Here is a 26,910-nt window from a genome sequence, read left to right as displayed (position 1 = left end):
GACCTAAAAGGAACTAACGTAGATCAAACAATGTATCGAGGCATGATAGGTTCCTTATTATATCTAACTGCAAGTAGACCCGATATTTCATTTAGTGTTGGTTTGTGTGCTAGATTTCAGTCCAACCCCAAAGAATCACATCTCACAGCAGTAAAACGGATTTTAAGATATTTGAAGGGAACAGACGACTTGTCCCTATTTTATCCTAAAAGTGATGTTTATGATTTAAAAGGCTTTAGTGATGCAGATTATGCAGGTGATCTAGTTAATAGAAAAAGCACGTCAGGTATGGTACAATTTCTTGGCTCATGTTTAGTTTCATGGAGTTCCAAGAAACAAAACACGGTTGCATTATCCACAGCCGAAGCTGAATACGTAGCAGCAGCAGCTTGCTGTTCCCAAATGCTTTGGATAAAACAGCAACTAAGAGATTTTGGTATTAAAGTTGAATGTATTCCTATTTATTGTGATAATACCAGTGCCATATGTATATCTAAAGATCCAGTGCATCATTCACGAGCTAAACATATACATATTAGACATCATTTCCTTAAGGATAACGTAGAACATAAAAATATTGTATTAAAGCATGTCAATACTAATGAACAAGTTGCAGACATACTGACCAAACCGCTTCCAAGGGAACAATATGAAAAGATGAGATTGGAACTTGGTATGATCAAGCTCCACTAAAGATGGTTGCATAAAATTCCCAATGAAGCATCATGAAAAAAAAAAGGGTTAGGAATCAACCTCAATATTTTGATTGAGAATCAATTATTGCATGGATCAGGTAAACACGTAATAAAGTTTGTACTATGAATATTCTCTTGTTTGCATGTTGTTAATTTGATCAGACCAAAGCAATATGTTCGTTATTTTCTTTATAATATTTCATAATATCATAATTCATTTTTTTAAATTACTTTATTTTAATTTCGTATTTTATTTTGATATCATAAATTATATTATCATATTGTTTGAAAAATGTTTAGCCATTTTAAACTTAAATAAATAAAAATTTTAAGGGAAACGGTTTAAACCAAAATTCTATCCCAACTCTACTCAATCCTTCCATATCAAAAGCCATGATGAATGGCATTGATGAGATGGGACGTGAGGTAACCGTCAGCCATCTTTAAAAAGGCCCTAACACATCAAATCACTCAAACTATCTTCATCCCTTTTCAAAGCCGTCTCAAGAAACCGTCATTCTTCTTCTCTCAACCTTTCAAAATTCAAACATGAAAACACCAAAATCAAGCAAGAAAACTTCTAAATCAGGAAAGAAAGCCTCTACATCCCACCAAAATATCCAGCCAAAACCCTTAAAAATTGTTCATCCACCCCCATTACTGAACGCTGCACCATCACCATCCCAAGAAACCACTGAAAATATTGGAACAAAACGAAAAATACTTTCACCAAAAGGTGAATCATCCTCCAAAGCGGTCAAGCGTTTGAAGCAAGTTGATCCTAACAGTGCTGAAGAGATTGCAAAGGAAATGTCTGTCGGATTTGGGGTAGATAAGTACTGGTATGACTCTACACACTTTCCTCAACTTCATACTATTTTAAAATTTCAAGAATGGGAGGTTTTGATGACTGAGTTTAGTTGTAATCCCATTTTTCCAAACATTATGCGAGAGTTTATTTCAAACTTCTCCAATAACGGTGGAATGTGTTCTAGTATGGTTAGGAACATAAAATTAGAGTTTAATAGCGCATTGTTGGGGGAATGGTTCAATGTTCCAAATGTTGGGTTTGATACATATTGTGTTGGAGCAAAGATAGTTTTTTCAGGAATAAATGAAAAAACGATTTTTAAGTTTTTAGGGGTTGCACAAAAGAAGGGTAAAATCAGTCACAATGTCTTGTCTCCAATGCATAAATTACTTTACAATGTTGCACGAAGATTTATTTTGCCCCGAAACTCTAAGAGGAGTAAGGTGAGTCTACGTGATGCAACCTTGATTTATTGCATGGATAATCAAATAAAAATAAATTTTCCATCTTTGATGATATCACATTTATCTGGCTGCATTGAGAAAAGGAATGTTGTTGGCTATGGGGGGCTGTTAACATGGATTTTTCGCAAGTTTGGGGTACCATTGGATGGGCTGGAGTTCCCAATGGGTCCCAATATGAAAATTGGTGCACGATGTCTGAAGAATTTGCATCTCAAATTAAATGATGAAGGGGTGTTAATAAATGAATCAGAAGAAATAATTGATGTAGAATCTGATGAGGAGGAAATGGATGAAGAAGAAGGAGAAATTGAAAAAGAAGTAAAAGTAAAGAAGGAAAATGGAGAAGAAAGAGAAAAAGAAGAAAAATAGAAAAAGAAAATGAAGACGAAACAGAAAATGAAAAAGAAAAGGAAGAGGAAGTAGAGGAGGAAGAACAAGGGCCTGTTCCCACAGAAGAAGGAAAAGAAGGGGAACAGGAAGAGGGGGCAAGAAAAGAGGGGGAACAAGGAGAGGAAGAAGCTTTAGGAGAAGAAGTGCCTCATGATCTCTGTCATGGTTCCAGTGATGAAGAGGTTGTGATTGCATTAAGGAGGAAGGGTAAAGCTATTCAAAGGAAGAGTAGAAGGCTTGCTTCAAAACGAAAGGCTGCAATGGTTGATGATACCACTTCTGAAACCATTCCTGAGCCTACTTCAAATGAACCTCTCTCTCCCAAGCCAACCACTCCACTACCACATCAAACTCCATCACCACCACCATCACCTATTCACTTTACACCACCACCATTTCCATCATCTCCTGGTATTGGTTGTGCTGATCCTATCTCTACAGCTTCCTCACATTCTGTTCTCTCCAAGCTCATTGACCTACAGTCTCAATTCAGTGCTTTTCAAGATGAAGTTCGTGTCTCACTCGCTTCAATTGTTGATCAACTTACCATGATGGAAAATCGTCTTGGTGTAAAGTTGGATACCGTAGAAGTGCAGACCGAATATGTGGATGAAGAAGAGACTGCCCCTTGAACCCTCTCCCTATATTTTTTTTAAGATTTGTATGGCTGTTGCATTTCACAAACAATTTCACTTTTTACTTTGTACCATCTGGGGTACATTGTTGTTGTTACGTTGAACATTTGCTACTTTTCTTTGCTTTTATTAATGGTCTGTGACGTCTAACTATATGCAGGTTTGATTATTGTTCATGGCACTTACTTTTATTATGGTTTCTTGCTTTCATCACTGAAAATTCTATATGTTTTGTGCTGAGGATTGATATTCCTTATCTTATTTTTGATTGATGACAAAAGGGGGAAGAGAATGCACAAACTTAAGAGGAGCTGTGTGAAATGACAGTTACATATCTCAATTGATTCAATTATGGGAGATAATGTGTTTGTGTTGTGTGCAAGGATTATGCTGCTACATGCTAATTATGTTTATGCTAAAACATTCTGTTTTTTTAAGTGTGTTTTTAACATTACGGTTATTTTGGTTAATTGTTTGTTTTGGTTTAACTGTTTTAAAGTTGTTTCTCTTGAAAATACTTAATACTTTTTGTTAGTCTATTTTATATTAGTTCTTCTTAGTTTAATTATTTTTGAAAATTTTAAAACATATTTGATATTATGTTTTATAGAGTAAGTTGGTTTATGATATGCTTGGTAAATTATATTTACTAAGTTAAGAAGAGTTGTTTTAATCTCTAACATGCTCTTCAACATTTGCTTTACTCTAGTATACTTAAGTTTGTTTATAAAGTTTGTCATCATCAAAAAGGGGGAATTTGTTGGCCTCTTAGGTTTTGATGATGAATTCACTTCTAAATAAACAAACATGTTTTAGAAATTGTTTTGTAGGTGAATATCCGATTGTGTTAATCGTTGATGAAGCCTATGATTTTGTTCGTGGAAGTTGTAAATGTCTCAAATATCCAAGAAGTTGGACAATTGCTTTAGAAGTCAGTTTACTGTTCCTAGAGTTAAAGTCCTGACGAAAGTTGTAGATGGAGACAGTGCTCTGTTCCCCACGATACAGGTCTGAAGAAGACACTGACTGGAAGTTACGAAAATTACGTTTTCTGTTTTTAGTTAATGTAAAAGGTTAAAATTTTAATTAGTTGCTTAATTAAGTTATTTTATTAATTGGCAAAAAGTTTTTGAAGAGACTTATTCCTCACTAAATTAGTCTCCTATAAAATCGGACACCCAAGAGATTTATTCTCTACTTTGAACAAGTCTCCTATTATTTAGGATCTTCCTAATGACTCATGTACTATTAACCGTACAAGAGAACCGCAGTCATTTTCCACCTCTATTTTTCAATAACTTCCCAATTTTCTTTGGGAGCAAGTAAGTAAATGGAAGTCATGGGGTGAGTGCACTACATGGTAATCGTGGGTTGAGTGCACTGATGGCTGTTCCCTTTATAAACAAGGGAAGCTACGCTAAACTGATATCCATCTAAGAGTGTCCTTAAGGTGTGATCAAAATAAGAAAAATATTTTGTTCATGAATTTGCCAATTAATTCATTATATTTTTCTTGAGCAACTACTTAATTTTAATCTTTTTAAGAATTGTCCTTGTAAGGGTAATTGAGTGTTTTTGTTGTAATTAGACTCATGAGAAGTCTAAGGGTATAGAAAAGAGAATCGTGAGAATAGAGAAAAAGAAAGGGAGAATAGAGAAAGAGAATTAGGCCTAGAGTAGAGAAGCTTCAAGTGAAGCATATTTGTTTTATGTAATTGTAATTGATTGCCTAAAACATAGTGAGAATTTTGAAATCCCGGGGGGTCGTGGTTTTTCCTTCTTATTAGGCCAAGAAGGTTTCCACGTAAAATCTTTGTCTCCTTTTTTATCTTTTGCTTTTTACGTTTAAACTTTATTTTGTTTGTTAAAATTCCGCAAATTAGAAGAAAAACGAAGTAAAGTTAGATACACAACAATTCACCCCCCCCCCCCCCCCCCCCCTTGTTGCATTCGACCATCTTCGTGTATTTCAACAAAGAACAAGACTAACCCTAATTTCGTGGCTTTTGATGGAAAAACAACAATGGTGGGTTGAAGAACATAAACAAAGATGGAGAAGGAAATTCGTACAATGGGTGGTTATTGAAGCAACAAATTTCAACAACACAAGAACTTGAAGAACTTAAACAAAGTCGTTGGGATTGGAAGATGATGAACAAAATTAAATGAAAACACAGTAGAGTCGTATGACTTGAAAAACTTGAAGAGATTTTTCGTGGGTTTTTGAAGAAATTTTCTGAAATTGAAGAGCTTGAAGAAGAAGACAGTCGTCGTCGTGGATTTTTGAAGAAAGTTATTTTAGGGTTTAAGCAATTGAACGTCAAAACGCGTTTTTTATATTTTTTAAACTAACTATTTGCTGTGGGCTTCTTAAAAAACAGCAGCAAATAATATTTTTGTTTTTTTTTTTTTTTGCTAAGTCAGGAGATACTCAGCGTGCCGCGGAGATTTAGGCGAGCTGCAGAGCTGGTTCTGCCTGCCTTTAAAATTTTTCTTTATTTTTTTTTAATACTTATTTGCTGCGGTCATTCAATAACCGCAGCAAATAATGCTTATATTTTATTTTATTTTTTTTTAGTTTAATATGCACTTATTTGCTGCGGGCCATAGCATAACCGCAGCAATTAATTGTGCTACTGAGTATTTGCTGCGGTCACACCTTAAAACCGCAGCAATTAATTGTTTTTTTTTCTAATTCTTTTTCCTATTTATTGCTGCGTATATACAAAAACCTCAGCAAATGATACGCAGCAAATACGTTTTTTTCCACTAGTGATACTACCAAGAAATGCAACATATTCTAACATATGTTCAATCCATTGCTCATCATCCTCCTCATCAATAAACCCAACATGAATCTCCACATGTGCTTCAAACCTATAAGATGACAAGTGAATGAGTTGCAATCTAACATGGTAAATAGTAGCAATAAATAAAGTACGAGAATAATGCAAAACAACAGTCCCATAACTCATGTTTGAACACATTTTATGACCAAAAGTCCAAAACTGTCAATAACTTACACTAGGTTTTCCTTGAGCAAGAAGACAGAATCCCTTAAACCAACATCACACTTAGAACAACTCTTATTAAATGACTAAGACATTTTGACTTGTGTTACTGATAGGACAACTAAATCTACAACGCATTTCCAGTCTAGTTCTAGCCAAGCAAAAAATTAGCACATGAACTTTCCATAACAATTACTCTTAAGTTGGGTAACTGTCATGCTCGGTCTACGGCGTCACATGATTTGCTAATCTCTACGTGAAACGTGAATCGAAAAAAGCAAATTAGAATAGGCGGCGGTGGTGGTGGTGGTTGAAGGGGTAGAGTAGGCAGTGGTTGTTTGGTAGATAGGCTGGGTAATTATTTTTTCCTTATTTTTGTGTTTTTTAGATTTAAAAAATTAAGGCAAAAAAGTCAAAAGTAACTTGTATAACAGGTTATAAGTCATTTGGCTGTTTCGTAGCAAATATGAGAAAAAGGTTGGACCTTTGTAGAATAAATGTAAGGTTAGTCATTTATCTGCAAACGAGCTAAAGGTTGGCCATTTAGAAGCTATATTATTATTATTATTATTAGGGTAAATTGTCAAAAATAAACTAATATTTGTTCAATCCACTAAAAATAAACCTAATTATAGATTATTTTTAAATAAACCCACTTATCATATCATCATATGATACAATATCAATAAATTAACTGAAAAATACCACGTGTCATCCTTATAGAGCCCGGTTAGAGGGAAATTTTTATACAATATAATAAAAAGACTGAAAAATTTCACGTGTCATCCTTACAAAGCCCCGTTAGAGATAAAATTTTATTGGTTGATGTTGGTTTACATGTAAATAAAATTAATCAACATGTCATGTTTAGCCTTTCTAAAAGTTAATTGAATCGAGTAATTTACGATTTTTATAACATAATAGGAAAAATTGCATTTAAAAGGCTAATTTTTAGCCCATCTGCAAATAAAGGGCCAATCTTTAATTTATTCTACAAAGGGCTAACCTTTGATGCCTATTTGCAAAAAAACAAGGGCTAAATGACTGGCAACCGGGAAAACACTTATTTTTTTCAGTTTATCAGTTACTGCTATTATTTACTCCTTTCAAAACAGTTAATGTTTATTCATCTAACGTCCACTTCTCTCATGCAATTGTACATACTCTTCAACCCATTTTCTTGCAATCAAATTCTCGCACTATTCAATGGCGGCTTCTGTTTTAAGGGCTTGAGGATCTCTCGTGAAGTTCATCTACCAAGATTTGCATTTTTCTTTTGCTCATGGATTATTTGTTGAATTTAGTTACCAAGAGTAATAAAGATAAAGGGATAGATGAGCTTTTTTATTTGCTTTCAGCCTTTAGTTTGAAGGATGGATTAAGGAAAATAATTGGGGAGAATGATGTTGTCTATTTGCATAATGTAGTAGTTCAAAATAGGGTATTGGATATGTATGTGCTTCACAATTTTCCATTCCATCCCAACCAAATAACCCCACCTATTACTAATAAAGGGGAAATATGGTTGGATACTATTGTTGACCACAAAAACACCCAAAAAAAACAATAAAGAGCCTGAACTTCCTGTCATAACACATTTAAATATAGGAGCTTCAACTGTAAGCACTAATGATCATATTAACCACATGAAAACCCACAAAAAAATCCTTGAAAATAGTCTTATGTATTGCCTCAAACACATTTGTGCCTGTAATACAGTCTAAGCTTGTGGATAAAGCAACTGAGGGTAATGCATCTATTAATAAAAGTTCATAAGATGAGGACTATGAAATAGACCCTAATGATAGTGTGAGTAGTGAAGATGTTGAGTAAGAGGATGAATTGAAAAATAATGAATTAATTAGATGATGAGTTAAAGGAATTTAATCTAGTTGATGAATTAGAAGATATTGAGGGTTCAAGTGATGAAGAGTTTGTAGTAACTAGAGATAACTTTAAAGGTACTGTTGCTAAACTTGCCAATGCATCAATTAGAGTGTAAAAGAAGCTGCTTTGGGTAGACATGGAAACCAAAAAATAGATCTGAAACTGAAGATGGTGAACTGACTTCTAATTATGGTTATATTTATGATCTTAAGACACCCCTTGGCAGTGATTAAGCGTTTGGTGGTGATGAGATTAATGTTGGGTCTTCTTAGATGCTTAAAAGCGGAATTTCAGGAAACACTTCCCTAACATCTATCTCATGATCATAAACATAATCAGACACATGAATCATATTTATTACCTTTGTAGCGTGAAATCCTCAAGAATTAGCGCGGTAAGATAATCTATAGAGCCTCAAACGTTGCTCCTCTATTCAGTCTACCAGAATCAATTGAATACCAACGTCTACTAGAACGGAAGAGATTGTTTCTCTTGCTTTTTCTGGTTTTTCAATGTTTTTTTGCAATGAGAATGATAGACAGGGGAAGTTTAAATAAAACTGTTTAATGCTCACCCCATCATCCCACGTTTTCCATTACAAAACCTAGGTAAAAAAAAAACTGATTCTTTTGTTAACCTAATTGGATCACAAACCCATACTCCTAATGGGCCTGAGTCATTTATCGTTCAATTGATTCTTTTGTAAGACCTTATAGGATTAATTATATTAGTCGTGGTCCAATTATTATTGACCCACCAATTATATTTATTCTCTAGCAAGTAAATACAATTACTAATAATAATTAACTTTATTATCTTGATAAATATCCTATATATTTATATTTAGTAATTGTCGGAAATGTCTACGGACATATTCCTTCAATCTCCCACTTGTCCGAAGACAATTGCACAATTATAAATTCCTTAAGCCACTTCATGTGAAATTTGACAACACAGTGTTATTTCTCAAATTATGTTTCTTGATCTCTGAGTTCGAATTGTTCAACTGAGGATTAACCATTTAATCTTATTCCGCATGGCCATGCAATTTTCAATTCTCGCTCATCAAGAGGCCTACACACCAATCCTATCACATAGGAGGACTTATTCATTCTTGTATGACCATAACTCCCACTCAATTCTTAGCCCACCTGATAACTGCCTTTATAGCCTCCTATTACAGCACGACGTTTAACAGCGTCAAGGTTAAACTAATTATTTCGTAGTGATTAAGGCATACTCATGTCTAAGGAATCCACTAAATATAAGGATTTGATTCTACCCTTTCGAATCAGATTAGGTTAAGTCTCAATGCATCAGGTATGTATCCATGTAATCAATTAAACATCTCTATGTTTCCATAGCCCATGGAACCGAGCTATCAATTAATTACATGCTAATCTTTAATAAATCACTTATGTCCAATTTAGTGATTTAGATTAGGGACATTAGATAAATTGTGATTTCAGTTCACTTATAGGGTTCCATTATCGAAACGTTTCCGATAATCCTATTGAAAACACAAATTACATAGACATTTTATTTAATACTAAACCAAGCAATTAAATAAGAAACAAACTATTTATATTATTGATAAACATTCCAAATATATGGTAAACAGAATTCTTTATAATTGCAAACATGATGTAAACAACCTAAAGACATTCTCCTATATGCTTAAGCCCCATAGACCTAGTATGACTCTCATGCTTCGGCTGAGGGAGTGGTTTAGTCAACGGATCTGCTATGTTATCCGTGGTATCAACTCTACTTATTATTACATCCTGTCTTCCAACAATTTCTCGAATAAGATGGAATTTTCTTTCAACATGTTTGGATTTTTGGTGAGATCTAGGTTCCTTGGATTGAGCAATAGCACCTTCGTTATCACAATACAACTTCATGCCATTCTCAATGCTAGGAACTACACCCAGTTCACTAACGAACTTTTTAATCCAAACAGCCTCTTTTGCTGCTTCAGCTGCTACTATGAACTCAGCCTCCGTTGTTGAATCTGCAACTGAACTTTGCTTGGAGCTCTTCCAGCTCACAGCTCCTCCATTCAGATAAAATATGAAACCAGATTGGGATCGGAAGTCATCTTTGTCAGTTTGGAAACTTGCATCAGTGTATCCAGTGACAAACAACTCATTAGCTCCGCCATATACCAGAAATTTATCCTTTGTCCTTCTCAAGTACTTGAGGATATTTTTCGCTGCTATCCAGTGTGCATCTCCTGGATTGGACTGGTATCTGCTGCATATACTCAAAGCAAATGCAACATCTGGTCGAGTACATATCATAGCATACATGATTGATCCTATTGCAGAAGCATAAGGAACATTATTCATACGCTTGAACTCTTCTGAACTCGATGGGCACATAGTCTTGCAAAGTTTAATGCCATGTTGCATAGGAATAAACCCTCTTTCGGAGTTTTCCATTTTGAACTTTGTGAGAATCTTATCTATGTAAGTCTCTTGATTTAGTCCAATAAGTCTCCTCAATCTATCCCTATAGATCTTTATCCTAATGGATTTTAGCATGGCTACTGGAGAAAAGGTTTCATCATAGTCTATGCCATGAATTTGTTTGAAACCTTTTGCTACCAACCTTGCTTTGAAAACACTAATGTTTCCATCCTTGTCTGTTTTCAGTTTGAAAATCCATTTGCATCCAATGGGTTTTACCCCATCAGGCAGATCAACCAAGTCCCAAACTTGATTTTCAGACATGGAATCCATTTCAGATTTCATGGCTTCAAGCCATTTTTCGGAGTCAGGACTCTCCAAAGCATCTTTGTGACTAGTAGGCTCTTCTGATTCTAACATGGTTATTTCAAAGTTTTCTGCCAAAAGGAAATCAATGTATCTTCTTGACGGAATTATTGTCCTACTAGACTTACGTAGGGGAACAACAAGAGAAGTTTCTGCCTCATTAGGTAGAGTGACTTCGCGTGGATTTTCTCCACTTGGGGCGGTAGGAGGTAAGTGTGTTGAATGCATTTCCTCCTGGGCATTATCATGTTGGGGCGCCTCTGATGAGGTGTTAACCTTATCCATTTGTTGCTCATCTCGAACTTCTTCGAGATATACATTACTCCCACTTGTTTTTCTAGAAATAAATTCCTGTTCTAGAAAAACACCATTGCGAGCAACAAATACTTTGTTTTCGCTTTCGTTGTAAAAGTAGTATCCCTTTGTCTTTTTTGGGTAACCCACAAAAAGACATTTGTCAGATTTAGGTGCTAGTTTATCAGATATTAAACGTTTTACATAAGCTTCGCAACCCCAAATCCTTAGAAAAGACAACTTCGGAACATTTCCCGTCCACATCTCACATGATGTCTTTTCCACTGCTTTGGTAGGTGCCCTATTAAGTGTGAATGCAGCTATATCCAATGCAAATCCCCAAAATGAAATAGGAAGATCAGCAAGACTCATCACTGACCGAACCATATCTAATAGAGTTTGATTCCTCCTCTTAGAGACGCCATTTAATTGTGGTGTTCCTGGTGGAGTCAATTGTGATAGTATGCCTCGATTTTTCAAATGATCATCAAACTCGTGAGACAAGTATTCACCACCACGATCGGATCGTAATGCTTTTATTTTCTTCCCAAGTTGGTTCTCTACTTCATTTTGAAATTCCTTGAACTTTTCAAAGGACTCCCACTTATGTCTCATGAGGTAAACATATCCATATCTTCTTACATCTTCAGTAAAGGTTATAAAGTAGCTGTAACCACCCCGAGCCACGGTACTCATAGGTCCACATACATCAGTATATATGAGAGCTAAGAGGTCATTGGCCCTTTCACTTGTACCTGTGAAAGATGACTTTGTCATTTTTCCCATCAAACAAAACTCACAAACACCAAATGATTCAAAATCAAATGATTTTAGAATTTCATCTTTACGAAGTTTCTCTATGCGTTTTGAACTTATGTGGCCTAATCGACAATGCCATAGGTAAGTGGGGTTTGAATCATTTGTTTTACGTTTCTTGCTGTTTATGTTATAGATGTGAGTTTCTAAGTCTAGCACATATAACCCATTTAATAATTTAGCTGAAACATAGAACATATCATTTAAATACGCAGAACAACAATTATTCTTAATAGTAAATGAAAAACCTTCCGTGTCCAAAACCGGAATTGAAATAATGTTCTTGGTGATGGCAGGAACATAATAACAATTATTTAGTTCTAAAATTAAACCAGAGGGTAATGTCAAAATATAAACTCCTACAGCTAAAGCAGCAACTCTTGCTCCATTGCCGACTCGGAGATCCACCTCACCTTTGCTCAAGCTTCTACTTCTTTTTAGACCATGCACATTACTGGTAATGTGAGACCCACAGGCAGTATCAAATACCTAAGAAGCAGAAGTATCCAAATTCATTTCAATAACATATATACCTGAAGATGACGCACCAGACCTTTTTTCTTCCAGATAGCGGGGCAGTTCCTCTTCCAATGGCCAATCTTATGGCAGTGGTAGCACTCATGTAGTGCTGCTACTTTAGCCTTTGGAGTAGCCTTTGGTTTGGAGGAGTCATTAGTGGCAACTACCTTTCCATTTAGGAGCCCTTTTCTTCTTGAACTTTTTATTCTTTCTGACCATGAGCACATCTTTCAGTGCAGGTTCAGTGGGTAAGCTCCTTTCAGCCTGAACAAGCATACCATGCAATTCTGGCAAGGTTGCTTCCCCTCCTTGCATATAAAAATTTAACCTGAAAGCATCAAAAGTTTCTGGCAAGGATCTGATTACAATATCAGTGGCCAGCTCTTTGGGATAAGGAAAACCCAACTTTTCCATGACTTGAAAATGTCCTATTAAGGCGAACACATGGGGTCCGAAGGGTTTTCCCTTGCCCAGTTTGCATTCCAAAAGTTTACAATTAGCTTCAAATCTCACTAATCGAGCATTCTTTTTGAACATTGTTCTAAGTTGCTGGATTATTGTGTAGGCATCAAGATTGTTGAAACGTTTTTGAAAATCATGTTCCATGCAAGCAAGCATCAGACATGTTACTTGCATAGAATTGGCCTCGAGAGTTTGTCTAGCTCTTTTTTTTGCAGCTGTTGCAGTTTCTGGCAGGGGTTCAGGGAGTGGAGTGTTAAGAACACTTTCCCTTCCTTCAGGTCTGAGAACAATTCTCACAGCCATTTCCCATTCAAGGAAGTTTTTTGCATTCAATTTGTCTTTTTCCAAGACACAGCGTAAATTAAAAGCAGGAGTGTTGTTGTTAGTCGAACCAAACATGATTTCTACAACAATGTAATAAAGCAAAATTAATAGTCTATCAATAAGCAGTAATTAAACAAGTTTAATAATTTATTCAAAATTTAAAATCCCCTTTTGAATAAATAATAACTAAGATCCTTTCCGACTACAGTCAAACGGACTTTGGCCCTGCCTTTAACTATAGTAGTTAAGGTAAGTAAACGTTTTACTAATTATAACTAATTATAACTCTTAGTAGATAGATTAATAATTTTGTTTAATCCTATCTCTTAGTTTCAAAACCCAAAACTTTGTCTTTTGATGATTTTGTTGAGTGAAACCAAACATGAACCTGTAAATTTTCAAAAAAAAATTTACCCCATATCCCAAGAATTATGAGCAATACCTCGCTTTGGCAGAATGTATTACTCATTATCAAAGGCTTATAGGTGTTGTTTGGAAAAACAATAAAACTCAATATTATTTATGGGGATTCAAGTTAATTAACATGGTTAATATTAAGTGAACATATAGCATATTTAACCAATACATTAACTTATGCAAGCAAAGATCAAAATTAAATAAACGCTCAAAGCTAATAAAAGCATGAATAAAAAATGATCTAGTATGGCCCCTAAAAAAAATAATCTTCATGAAGCTTCCATGAATCTCCATTGATCACCTTCCTTGAAACTCCTTTCATTTCTGATTACATACTTTGAATAAAAAAAAATACAAAATTAACGATACGCAGATCGTATATAATTACATTCAAAACAAACGATTCGCAGATCGTATATACTATCCTAATTTTATATATAAATATTTGTTTTGGGCCATACTAGTCATAACATGTCAAAATAATATCAAATAATATAATTGGCATTAACAATGCAATATATCAAACTAAATGGTCATAACAATTAACATATAAAATACCCTTTATGTTTAGTCAAACTTAACTAATTTAAGTGAGACTATCTTAAGAGCATATAAAATATCCTTTAATTTTAGTCAAACTTAACTAATTTAAGTGAGACAATATTAAGGAGAAGAAAAAAACTATATAAATACAATAAGACTCAATGAATGATTATTGCACATATTGAATAATTCCAAAAAAAAAGGGGTTGGTCACCAATTCATCTTCCAGCATCATCATGCTGTATAGAAGAAGGACCAGTAGGTTCATCATCATCAGCAGGTAGGGAAGAAAAGAATCAGAAGCCGCCCAAATGTTCCGTTTCAGGCAAAACAGAAGCGGCTTCTGCTCTGCGCCACCAGCCCGCCTTTCTACAACCTTCACCAATGCCGCGCCATGCAGCTGCGCCTCCCTCCGGCCACCATAGCCACCATAGCAGCCCGTGGTCACGCATTCATCTCTGGTTTGTGTTTTGTTTTTATTTTTTTTTTTATTTTTTTTTTTGATGAATTCGAACAAAATCGACTTGATATACAATCTTTGTGAATAAATTGCTTCAAATTTCAGCAAAAACAAGTTTTTCGCTTTTAAATTTCAATCCAATTGAACAAATTTGTGTTTTAGCAATTAAAATTGAATTGGAGGAAAAAAAAGGGTTTAAGCATTTTCGATCCAAAATACTTGAATTCCTTAACGAAAAACACAATAACAATGAACAAATTTTGTGTTTTAACAATTCATTGTGTGTGGGTTTCGTAACTGATCAAAGCCCCAAGACAGTTAACATAAAATTTCCAATTTTCATGCAAACAAAATCAAAAAAAACTGTTGTATAACTTTCCAGAGAAATATAGATCATATGAATATTATGAATTAGGCTTAACTGATACCACTGTTGGGTCTCCTTATGAACCATATTGGGATGGTTCAATGATGACTCACACAAGGAACAAGGATAAAGAGCTAAACCAAGAGTCAAAGTCAATCAAGGATACTGATTCATCAACAGAAGAAGAAACAAGGCACCAAACAGAAGCACAGCAGGGCAAAGCAACAACTGACGAACAGCTGACCTTGCACGCCTTACACAGCCTAACCAAGAGGGATTCAGAGGCCATGGAAGATGAAAATGGAATCTTGGTACATGGAACTTCATGCCTTGGCCCAAGGACATTACTATACATGATGGACAACCCATTGAAACCAGCTATGAAGGTCAGCCAGTCAACAGGTTGCTAGAACAGAACAGATCAGCACTTCAGAAATGTTCTGACCAGCTGACCTAGCACACTTTGGCCCGATCGTGTTTCATGGTATCTTGTGCCAACAAGGGTAGAAATGGAATCTTTGCACTAGGAACTTGCTACCAAGACTCTTAGTGACCATTATAAACCTTTGGAAGGACACAAGAAAGTGTATGGAAGGTCACCTGGTCAGCAAGTTGCTGTCAGAAATCAGAATGCTTAGTATAGTGTGTTTTTCATTCTTTTAAATGAGCACATGTGGTGCACGTGTTCGTTTATGACCGTTATTATTAGTTAGACGTCTCATTAGCCTTCTCATTGTATTTCCCTCGTCCCATTAGTCTATAAATAGATGGCATTAGCCTTGTAACAAACAAGTTTTAAGTTTGATATTTCAGAAATAAGATTGCATTGGATTTCATTCCTTTGTTTCTCCTTGAATGTGTAAGAACATTCAACGATCTTGAGTAGTGCAAGATCATCACCTTTTGCAACTGAGAGTAGTCCTTGGTTGTACTTAGGGAACTGTTGGCCTTGGAGGATTAAAACTCCTAGTCTTTCAATTCAAGATTCACCTTACAAACATTGTTCTGTTTGTGTGAATCATATCACTGTTTCGTGTGTGTTTTGGGCTTGTTTGGTTGTTACAGTGCGTGGATTTGAAGACTGGTTTGAATCTTCACATTAAATTGAAGATTTCCAACCCAAACACGCATCACCTTAGATGCTTAAAAGCGGAATTTCAGGAAACGCTTCCCTAACATCTATCTCAAGATCATAAACATAATCAGACACATGAATCATATAAAAGGATAAGATTATATTACCTTTGTAGCGTGAAATCCTCAAGAATTAGCGCGGTAAGATAATCTATAGAGCCTCAAACGTTGCTCCTCTATTCAGTCTACCAGAATCAATTGAATACCAACGTCTGCTAGAACGGAAGAGATTGTTTCTCTTGCTTTTTCTGGTTTTTCAATGTTTTTTTGCAATGAGAATGATAGACAGAGGAAGTCTAAAAAAAACTGTTTAATGCTCACCCCATCATCCCACGTTTTCCATTACAAAACCTAGGTAAAAAAAAACTGATTCTTTTGTTAACCTAATTGGATCACAAACCCATACTCCTAATGGGCCTGAGTCATTTATCGTTCAATTGATTCTTTTGTAAGACCTTATAGGATTAATTATATTAGTCGTGGTCCAATTATTATTGACCCACCAATTATATTTATTCTCTAGCAAGTAAATACAATTACTAATAATAATTAACTTTATTATCTTGATAAATATCCTATATATTTATATTTAGTAATTGTCGGAAATGTCTACGGACATATTCCTTCAATTAAGAGAAGGGGACCTTTGATAGGTGATAATACTGATTTCAAAAGCTTCAAATGGGCAGTTGGGCAAAGGTTTACTTGTAGGGCAAACTTCAAGAATGATGTTGCAAAGTATGGGATTCTGAAAGGAAGGAATGTGTCAATCTAAAGATTTAGACTTACACGTGTCAAAGTGGAATTGCACTAGAATTCCACGTAGACATGCTATTGCTTGCGTACTTTTGTGCATAAGAAAGTTAAATATATTAATCATTTGTATAATAAGGAAAACTACTTACGGGGATACTCTTATTCCATTCCACCAATAGAAGACCCTAGATTTTTGCCAAGAATTGATGTTACCCTAAAAACTACACTACCTAGCAAAGTTGGACCAGGAAGACCTCGTATGAATAGGAGGAAAGATCCCATGAAAGTCCCCAGAAAACTGAAAGATTGAGTAGGCATGGCATGAAAATGATTTGCAGCATTTGTAATTTAAGGGACATAATAAAAGAAAATGTTCAAACAAGGATAATGTGCCAATGAGTTAAGAACCACAACAACCACAAAAAACGAGGCAGACCCAGAAAGGATGGGGCATCCACATCTGCAGTACCTGATAATGTAATAGAAAGAGCAACTTAGCCAACAAGATAAGTTGTAAATGGAAGGTAAATTCATTATGGTGTTGGGTCAAGAGGTGGAAGAGGGTCCAGAGGTGTAAGAGGGTCTAGAGGTGAAAGAATACAGGTTCCAAGAATCCTTAAGGTTTCGGTGATATTTCTACGCCTAATGGAAGTAGTCTTACTCATGTAAGTTAACTTTATTGTCATCAGCTCATATGTTTATCATTTTTCCATTGTGTAAGTTAACTAGACTTTCTTTGTGTTCGTACAGTTGCCCGGACAAGTCGGTAGACCAAGGTCAATCACTCACACCTTTGCAGAGATTGTATCTCAACCAACTTAAGCATCAATCGCAAATAATGTTGTTACTTAGCTTACTAAGACTCACCAGTTAGAATGAAGGCAATTAGTATCAAAACAATTATGATGAAGTAATAGAATTACACCAAAAGACATTCACCTTCATTACTTCAATATAATTGTCATTGTGAATATAGTGTCAATACATCAAAGCCTCTGTACTAAGAAGCATTCCTACATCAAAGAAAAAAAAGAAAAAAAATTTATCTTAATGTTAATACATTTAATACTAAGCAAAAATTACAACAATTATTATTGCACACAACTTGATCCTTACCCTAAACCATTAACATAGGAGCAAAAACTATCATGTTCTAAGACAAATTATTAACAAAAGTGCAATGATTATTATTGCCCTAAGCCATTACCATAGCTAAAACCATAAGGGCAAACAAAGCCCACGAAACCAACAAAGTAAATACAAACAATTTTTCACTAGCATTAGCCTTGTAATATCCGAGATATTTTAATAAAAATAAAAATTAAAATAAATAAAATAAAATAAAAATATGAAAATAAATAATTAATAATGTAAACTTTTAAACAAAATAATAACTTTGTTAAAAAAATTATATGTTTAAAACTTAAAAAAAAAAAGAAACAAATTAGGTTTAAATAAATAAATTAAAATAAGATTTAAAAAAACCCAAAAATTTAGGAGTAGTTTTAATATAAAAAAATAATTGAATTTGAAAAACTCTTTGGTTACTTAAAAAAAAATGAAAATTAAACTTACTTCCCCCACTTTCTAAAATAACTCCTCATTTAACTCCATTATTCTTTCCGCTCTTCTCTCTAATTCTAAGCAACACTATTTCTTTATTATAACTTAAAAAATTTACAGTTTAAATTTTTTCACCGTAAATTTTCTTTCTTCTTCTTCTTATTCTTATTCTTTTTCTATCATCAACCATTTGTCTTTCTTTACATCTATTTTTATCAATTTCTTTTTCACCTTGATAGTATTTTTTAATCTTTAGCTATCTTCTATCTACAAATTACAAACAACAATTATACTTCAAACATCAAGTTCGTAAATAAAAGTTGATAGGAGCGTACATTTATATTCTAGGGCTATTTTACAAGGTAATTTTCAATGTCCATTCAATTAGGGTTATCCCGTTAGTATTAAGTGTTAAGTGATAATTGATGTGTTTAAATGGGAAACGTGATTTTATATGATATTTTACTTTTTATATTTTATTCTCAAAATTATATTTACTACTATTTTGTTATATATTTAATTTATAATATGTTATTTTGATGAAAGTTATATTATTATTTTAATAATGATTTTAATTGCGATTGAATTTGGGAGAAAAATATTTATGATATTAATTGTTGTTGCCACCAATTGATGTTAAAATGGTGATATGGCTAATGAGATTTCAGTTGGATATTCTTGAGATATATTTTATGGAGAAAGTGTATGATCATATAATAAAATAAATAATGTATGTTTGATTATATGTTTGTATGTTCGCGACTAATTATTGAATTATGCTAAATCATGTAAAGTGAAACACGAGGAAATTGAAGCTCTAATATTTGTTGTGATCCAAGTATAAGGGTGATGAATAGGTTGCCCTATTTGGTTAGTATAGCTGCCGACAGGTATTATTATTTCTGATATTTGATACGATGTTTGATCTTCCTTCTATTTCTGATATATCGCATTAGTTTTCTGATTATGCGCAAAACACAAACACCTAAAAGTACGTATGGCATCAAAGGATGGGGGTTTGTTAAAGAGGATTTCAAATGGTGTTTTGTTTTGTAGAATTGGAGTTGGTGTGCGATTAATCAAATGAGCAGCGGCAAGGACACACTCCCCCCAAAAATGAATAGGTAATTTGGCCTGAAATCTCAAAGCTCAGGCAACAGATAAAATGTGTTTGTGTTTACGCTCCACTCTTCCATTTTGTTGAGGCGTACCCACACAAGAATGTTGAAAAATTATTCCAGTTGCATTGAAAAACTCAAACAAACAATTAAATTCATTACTATTATAACTTTGAACGATTTTAATTGTTTGATTAAACTGACGATCAACCATTGCAACAAACATCATAAACATTTTAAATACCTCAATTTTATCAAGTAGTAAATAAATCCAAACTGCTCTAGAATAATCATCCACAATTGTCAGAAAATAACGAGCCTTACAAGAAGAGACATGTCTATACGGCCCCCACAAATCACAATGCACTTTTTCAAAAATTCTAGAAGCTCTATTATTACTCAAAGGAAACCTATCTCTAGAGTGTTTAGCACGCATACATACTTCACACCCCTTATTTAAAACATCTTTATTATTACCAAGATGAGTAAGCAACTTTATTACTGTCTCGGAAGGATGACCCAAACGACGATGCCATAATTCCAAGGACGAAGCTTCAATTGCAGCCACTTGAGGAACAAATTCCGTATTGCTAAAATAGTATAATCCGTCTCTTCTAGTTCCCGTCCCAATCAGCTCCTTCGTTGGGTCCTGTATGACATATATTTGATTATCAAATTGAACAATAGAATTAAGATCGTCATTAAGCTGTGATACAGAAAGCAAATTGCAACTCAAATTAGGAACAAATAAAACTCCTGTGAGAGTGATTTTATCCCACAGGCGAACAGAACCAATTAAAGAAGCAGTAACAATGTCACCTTTGGGCAATCCAACATATAACACCTCGTAATTTATCGGGTTTAGAAATAAGTAAAATATAATAAAATAAAGTATAACAAAATAAAATAAATAAGTAATAATAAATTATACTACTTTATATAGTTAATTAAAAATAATAAAGTAGGTTTAATTCTAACGGTGACAAGTTCTATTGCGTACGTTGTTATCGCGTAGGGTTCTTTTTCCGATTTAACACTCTTATAATAAATAGAATAATTATTAAAATATATATATATATATATATATATATATATATATATATATATATATATATATATATATATATATATTATATATATATATATATATATATATATATATATATATATATATATATATATATATATATATATATATATATAAGGGGAATTTGAGAAGGCAGCCGGTTGTGGGGAAGTATGGGAGGAGTTTTGTAACTCCTCTCATAATTGTGTTTTAGGCTTAATTAGGATGGGTCCTTAATTCCTCATTAATTCTCAAGCATTTCAAGCATCCTTAATCATCATTTTAATCATCTCTTGAACAAAAAAACTTTCAGAAAAATTTCTTCTCCTTTGCTCCCTTTTGTTTTCGGCATTCTCAAGAAAAAAAAAAAAACTTTGTTGTTCAATCCAATCTTTTGTTCAAAGGGTAAGTTTAGTTGAATTGTTATTTATAAATTTTATTCATAAGATTTCTAAGGTGAAATATATTTTATGTATGATGATATCCTATGACTTTTAGGAGGATTGAATATATTTTCTTTTATATATAATTTTCTCTACTAATCCTTTAATAAACTTCAATTTTGTTAAAAGTATTGAGTTATGTTTCTGATTTATATTCTTTAGCAAAGTTTAATTTGTTAAAAGAATTAAGTTAATATTGATATTTAAATAAATTTCTTTTATGTTTTACATTTCTCTAACTAAATTACAATTTGTTAGTAGGAATTTAAATGGTATGGATCAAGTAGTTTAGTCATCTAAGAGTTATAAATCCTTTAGCAAAATTGGATTTGCTTGAAGGATTGTGTATTTATATATATGTCTTGATTCAAGAAGGATGATTTTTGTTTTATGATTCTCTACAAAATTTTAATTTGTTAAGAGAATTAAGTATTTAATTTAATTATCATAATTTGTGGAGTTTTAAGTCTCTTGAAGATTTTATGGATGGGCCTATTCTTTTTATTTTGATGCCTCTTATGCTTTGATGATGGGGTTTTTGTGTATGAATATATATATATATAATAATAATAGAAACAATAATAACGTAATGGGAGTTCCATACAGCAGCTGTTGTCTCGGTATTGGTGCCGATTCGAAAAACGTTAGTCGTTTCCGTTATTGGTTTATGTATCCAATGTGTTAAAAAAACTCGTTAAACGCTTGAAATAATTAAAAATAGTAATTGGATGTTAGAAATTTTGAAATTTGGTACCCAAGGTAATTGATGCATTCCGGACGCAGTGGTGAAGTCGGATTTTTCATTTGAATTTTCTAAACTGTCCAAAATGGCCAATAAAGTTTCTGGTCAGAAATTAAATTTGGAATATTTGGAAATTGGATGAAAACATTTAAAATTATCAAGTCCTAGTAATATCTTAGTAGTATGGAGTAGATTAAATGTGTAAACACGTTCTAATACATGACCGTTTTGTGTGTGTGTTATTTAGGACCTCGATTCATAAGAGGGCGAAATTCTTATCGTGCTTAAACGTTGTTTGGTTGCAGTGCTTAAAGGTACACGCTTAGACCATACTGTTTATATGGTTGTGCAAGTAGTGTTGTTTCATTTCTAATCGAGGCATTGTAAATCACATAAAGATTAGACACCTCAAATAATATGAAATAATTAATTGGAAATTGAGAATTTATGTGTTTGTCACCCAAAGGGGTTGACGTTTGGTTATGTTACCCAAAGGGGTTAACGATTGGTTTGGATTATTATAATTATTGTTTCCATGGCAGTTTTGGATCATTACTGTTGGCTCTTAAGGTTTTGATGATGACTTCACTTTTAAATAAACAAACATATTTTAGAGATTGTTTTGTAGGTAAAAATCCGATTGTGTTAATCGTTGATGAAGCCTATGACTTGGTTCGTGGAAGTTGTACATGTCTCAAATATCCAAGAAGTTGGACAATTGCTTTAGAAGTCAGTTTACTGTTCCTAGATTTAAAGTCCTGACGAAAGTTATAGATGGAGACAGTGCGCTGTTCCCCACGATACAGGTCTGAAGAAGACATTGACTGGAAGTTACAAAAATTACGTTTTTAGTTTTCGGTTAATATAAAAGGTTAAAAGTTTAATTAGTTGCTTAATTTAATTAATTTATTAATTGGCAAAAAGTTTTTTAAACGCCTAAAAATATGGAGAAGACTTATTCCTCACTTTGAATTAGTCTCCTATAAATTCGGACACCCAAGAGATTTATTCTCTACTTTGAACAAGTCTCCTATAAATTAGGATCTTCCTAGTGACTCATGTACTATTAACCGTACAAGAGAACCGTAGTCATTTTCCACCTCTACTTTCAATAACTTCCCAATTTTCTTTGGGAGCAAGTAAGTAAGTGGAAGTCATGGGGTGAGTGCACTACATGGAAATCGTGGGTTGAGTGCACTGATGGCTGTTCCCTTTATAAACGAGGGAAGATACGCTCAAGCGAAGAGGGCATTAAGAGTGTCCATTAAGGGAGATCAATTAAGAAAAATATTCAAAGTTATTTTAATGCCAATTAATTCATTATATTTTTCTTGAGCAACTACTTAATTTTAATCTTCTTAAGAATTGGCCTTGTAAGGGTAATTGAGTGTTTTTGTTGTAATTAGACTCATGAGAAGTCTAAGGGTATAGAAAAGAGAATCGTGAGAATAGAGAAAGAGAAAGGGAGAATAGAGAAAGAGAATTAGGCCTAGAGTAGAGAAGCTTCAAGTGAAGCAAACTGTTTTATGTAATTGTATTTAATTGCCTAAAACATAGTGAGAATTTTGAAATCCCGGGGGGTCGTGGTTTTCCTTCTTATTAGGCCAAGAAGTTTTCCACGTAAAATCTTTGTCTCCTTTTTATCTTTTGATTTTTACGTTTAAACTTTATTTTGTTTGTTAAAATTTCGCAAATTAGAAGAAAAACGAAGTAAAGTTAGATACACAACAATTCACCCCCCCCCCCCCCCCCCCCCCTCTTGTTGCATTCGACCATCTTCGTGTATTTCAACAATTGCTATCAGAGCCCTGTTCCTCATTTAATCAGGAAACCCTTAGAGCAGTATCCTGTTCCCTGGGAAGATGTTGAAGATGAACGAAGGCATGGAAGAAGGGTACTCTACGCAAAGGCCACCTATGTTCGATGGGAAATTCTATACCTACTGGAAAAATAGGATGGAAATTTTTATAAAGGCCGAAAATTACCAGGTACGGAGAGTAATTGAAATAGGAGATTTCGAAGTGACGATCATCAACTCCAACAATGAATCAATTCTAAAACCAATCACGGAGTATGAAAAAGAAAACTTTCAAAAGATGGAGATGAACGCTTTTGCGATCAAGCTACTTCACTGTGGTCTCGGGCCAAATGAACATAATTGTATCATGGGTTGTAAAACGGCAAAGCAGATTTGGGACCTGCTGGAAGTTACCCATGAAGGTACAAGTGATGTAAAGCGCTCCAAGATTGACCTCCTAATGTCCAAATATGAAAGGTTTGTTATGGAACCTAGGGAGAACATTCAAGAGATGTTCACCAGGTTCACAAATATCACGAACGAATTAGTCTCTCTTGGTAAGATCATTCGCCTTGATGAACAAGTCAGGAAAATATTGAGAAGTCTTCCACAAGATGAGCGCTGGAGAGCTATGGTCACAGCCATCCAGGAGTCCAAAAAATTCACCAAGTTCAACTTGGAAGAGCTGGTTGGTTCACTCATTGTAATACCCCAGATTTAGCTTGAAAAAGGATTGATAGACTACTCATATCAACAAGGTGCATCTTCTTTTCTAGGGAGCCCATTTGCTAAGAACTCCACATTTAAGCGTGCTTGGTGGAGAGCAATCTTAGGATGGGTGACCTCCTGGGAAGTTTTCCCGGGTGCGCACGAGTGAGGCCAAAGTGCGTTGGAAAGACTTGTGTTGGTTTGTGGGGCTAGTCTACAGTCTGCATGAGTAATCACCAGCGGTCCGAGGGGCCGGGGTGTTACAAATGGTATCAGAGCAACCCTGCGACCGTGGCTGATAGTGTTCAGTGCACCTAGCGGGGGAAAAGATCATGAAGTTATGGTCCAACGAGGACGTTGTATTCTTAAGTGGGGGTGAGTGTAATACCCCAGATTTAGCTTGAAAAAGGATTGATAGACTACTCATATCAACAAGGTGCATCTTCTTTTCTAGGGAGCCCATTTGCTAAGAACTCTACAGTTAAGCGTGCTTGGTGGAGAGCAATCTTAGGATGGGTGACCTCCTGGGAAGTTTTCCCGGGTGCGCACGAGTGAGGCCAAAGTGCGCTAGAAAGACTTGTGTTGGTTTGTGGGGCTAGTCTACAGTCTGCATGAGTAATCACCAGCAGTCCGAGGGGCCGGGGTGTTACTCTCATGACACACGAACTGCATTTGGGAACAGCTGACAGTTCCCGAAATAAAGGACTGGCTCTGGCAGCGGATGATAGTGAAGAATCAGAAGCTGGTGATGAGGAAGCTGCTATGTTGGCACGTAAATTCAAAAAATTCTTCAGGAACAGCGGATATAGAAACCAAAGAAATAATAAGGAAAGAGGAACTGCTAACTTGAAGACAAATTTTGAATGCCACAAATGTGGAAGTACTGATCACTTCATCAAGGATTGCTCTCAATGGAAGAATGAGAAGGGCAAAGGGAAGACAAGGGAAGCTGGAAGAATGCCAAAGAAGGGAAACTTCAGAACAGATTTTCGTAAAGCAATGATCGCAGCTTGGGGTGACACTGAAAGCGAAGCTGAAACTGAAGTTCCAGTAGAGGAAGAAACTGCAAATCTGTGTCTCATGGCATCTCATGAAGAAACTAAAGAAAGAGAGGTAATGTCTTCTAGTTCTTCTCCTAAACATCTATTCAGTTTAAGTAAGGATAAATTAATTAAGTTATTTTTGGAAACACAAGAGAAGTTGGAAGAAAAAACAGCTAAGTGTCTCCAATTAGAGAAAGACTTTAAGTTGAATAAAGATCATATTTCATATCTAAATACCTTTAGGATTGATGTGCAAAGTAGATTTTTTGATTTGTTAGATCAGAATATCATGTTAAAAGAGAAATGGAAATCGTGGTAATGCTGGGCAGAGGTTCCAGCGACCTTTTTATGGGGGACAAGGCCGGGTAGATGGAAACCGGGTTGAAGGGTTGGAAATGCATCACGGGGGAAATCAAGTGGGAGGAAATAATGTACAGCCGGCGAGTGGAAAGGTATCTGCGGTCAGTGCAAGAGAAGCTGACCAGGCGACGGATGTGGTTACAGGTACGTTCGCCATTCATTCTATAGTTGTGAATGTATTATTTGATTCGGGAGCTACATGTTCATTTCTTGCAAAGAGTAAAGTAAACGAATTGAATTTGGGAACCTTTGAAAAAGTTCCTTATACGGTGGATGTTCCATCGGGAAAATTGTACAGTTGTGAGAAACTGTATAAGGATGTACCCTTAAGGATAGGAAAAGTTGTCTTTCCTAGTGACTTGTATGTGTTAGATATGGAAGGCTTAGAGGTAATTTTGGGGATGGATTGGCTAGGAAGGTATAAGGCCACTATTGAATGCAGAAAGCAGAGGGTTTTGTTGGAAGGACCACGAGGGGAGAGCGTTAGATATAGAAAATTTCCCAAGGGGCCCAGAACGAATTTGGTGTCGACTTTGGAATTGCAACGGCTCGTGAGGCAAGGACACCCTTTGTACCTATGTCATATCCACCAGGAAGGGAAGAAGAAGGAGGATCCAAAGGATATATTGCGGTGGTGAATGAATTCTTGGATGTTTTTCCAAACGAAATTTCCGGTATGCCACCTCAACGGGAAATTGATTTCACAATAGACTTGGTGCCTGGAACGGGACCGATTTCTAAGGCCCCTTTTCGCATGGCTCCAAAGGAGATGGAGGAATTAAAGTCTCAGCTTGAAGAATTGTTGGATAAGGGTTATATTCGACCTAGTGTTTCACCTTGGGGTGCTCCAGTTCTGTTTGTGAGAAAGAAAGATGGTAGTTTGAGGTTATGCATTGACTACAGAGAGTTAAACAAGGTAACTGTTAAGAATAAATACCCGTTGCCCCGGATAGATGACTTATTTGATCAGTTGAGAGGAGCCAGGATCTTTTCAAAATTTACTTAAGATCGGGTTATCATCAGCTAAGAGTAGCTGAAGGGGATATACATAAAACCGCTTTTAGAACAAGTTATGGACATTATGAGTTCACCGTGATGCCGTTTGGGTTGACAAATGCTCCAGCTGCATTCATGTGCTTAATGAACCAAGTGTTTAGTGCGTACTTGGATAAATTCGTCGTTATCTTTATTGATGACATATTGGTCTATTCGAAGGACCGAGATGAACATCAGAAACATCTACGTTTGGTTCCTGCAAACCCTGCGAGAAAACAAGTTGTACGCAAAATTGTCAAAAGTGTGAGTTC

General features: G+C 34.9%; 2 protein-coding genes across 2 annotated transcripts; both read right to left on the bottom strand.

The window, feature by feature from the left end:
- Positions 1-9,548: 9,548 nt before the first annotated feature.
- On the bottom strand, positions 9,549-10,311 carry LOC130802529 (secreted RxLR effector protein 161-like). The gene has a single exon (XM_057666542.1). It carries the CDS (start codon positions 10,305-10,307, stop codon positions 9,549-9,551), a length of 759 nt encoding a protein of 252 aa, XP_057522525.1. The 5' UTR covers positions 10,308-10,311.
- Positions 10,312-10,422: 111 nt separating this feature from the next.
- LOC130802527 (uncharacterized) lies at positions 10,423-13,554 on the bottom strand. Its single transcript, XM_057666541.1, has 8 exons — positions 13,500-13,554; positions 12,516-13,165; positions 12,314-12,433; positions 12,113-12,269; positions 11,813-11,962; positions 11,529-11,719; positions 10,627-11,456; positions 10,423-10,441 (listed from the first exon to the last, which is right to left on the bottom strand). The coding sequence occupies exons 1-8, from the start codon at positions 13,552-13,554 to the stop codon at positions 10,423-10,425; spliced, it is 2,172 nt and encodes a 723-aa protein (XP_057522524.1).
- Positions 13,555-26,910: the final 13,356 nt, after the last annotated feature.

This window comes from Amaranthus tricolor, chromosome 16 (genome assembly GCF_026212465.1).
Source record: "Amaranthus tricolor cultivar Red isolate AtriRed21 chromosome 16, ASM2621246v1, whole genome shotgun sequence".
In the NCBI taxonomy this organism is placed as follows: domain Eukaryota; kingdom Viridiplantae; phylum Streptophyta; class Magnoliopsida; order Caryophyllales; family Amaranthaceae; genus Amaranthus; species Amaranthus tricolor.
Note: the sequence above shows the minus strand (reverse complement) of the source record. Positions and strands in the feature narration are given on the sequence as shown.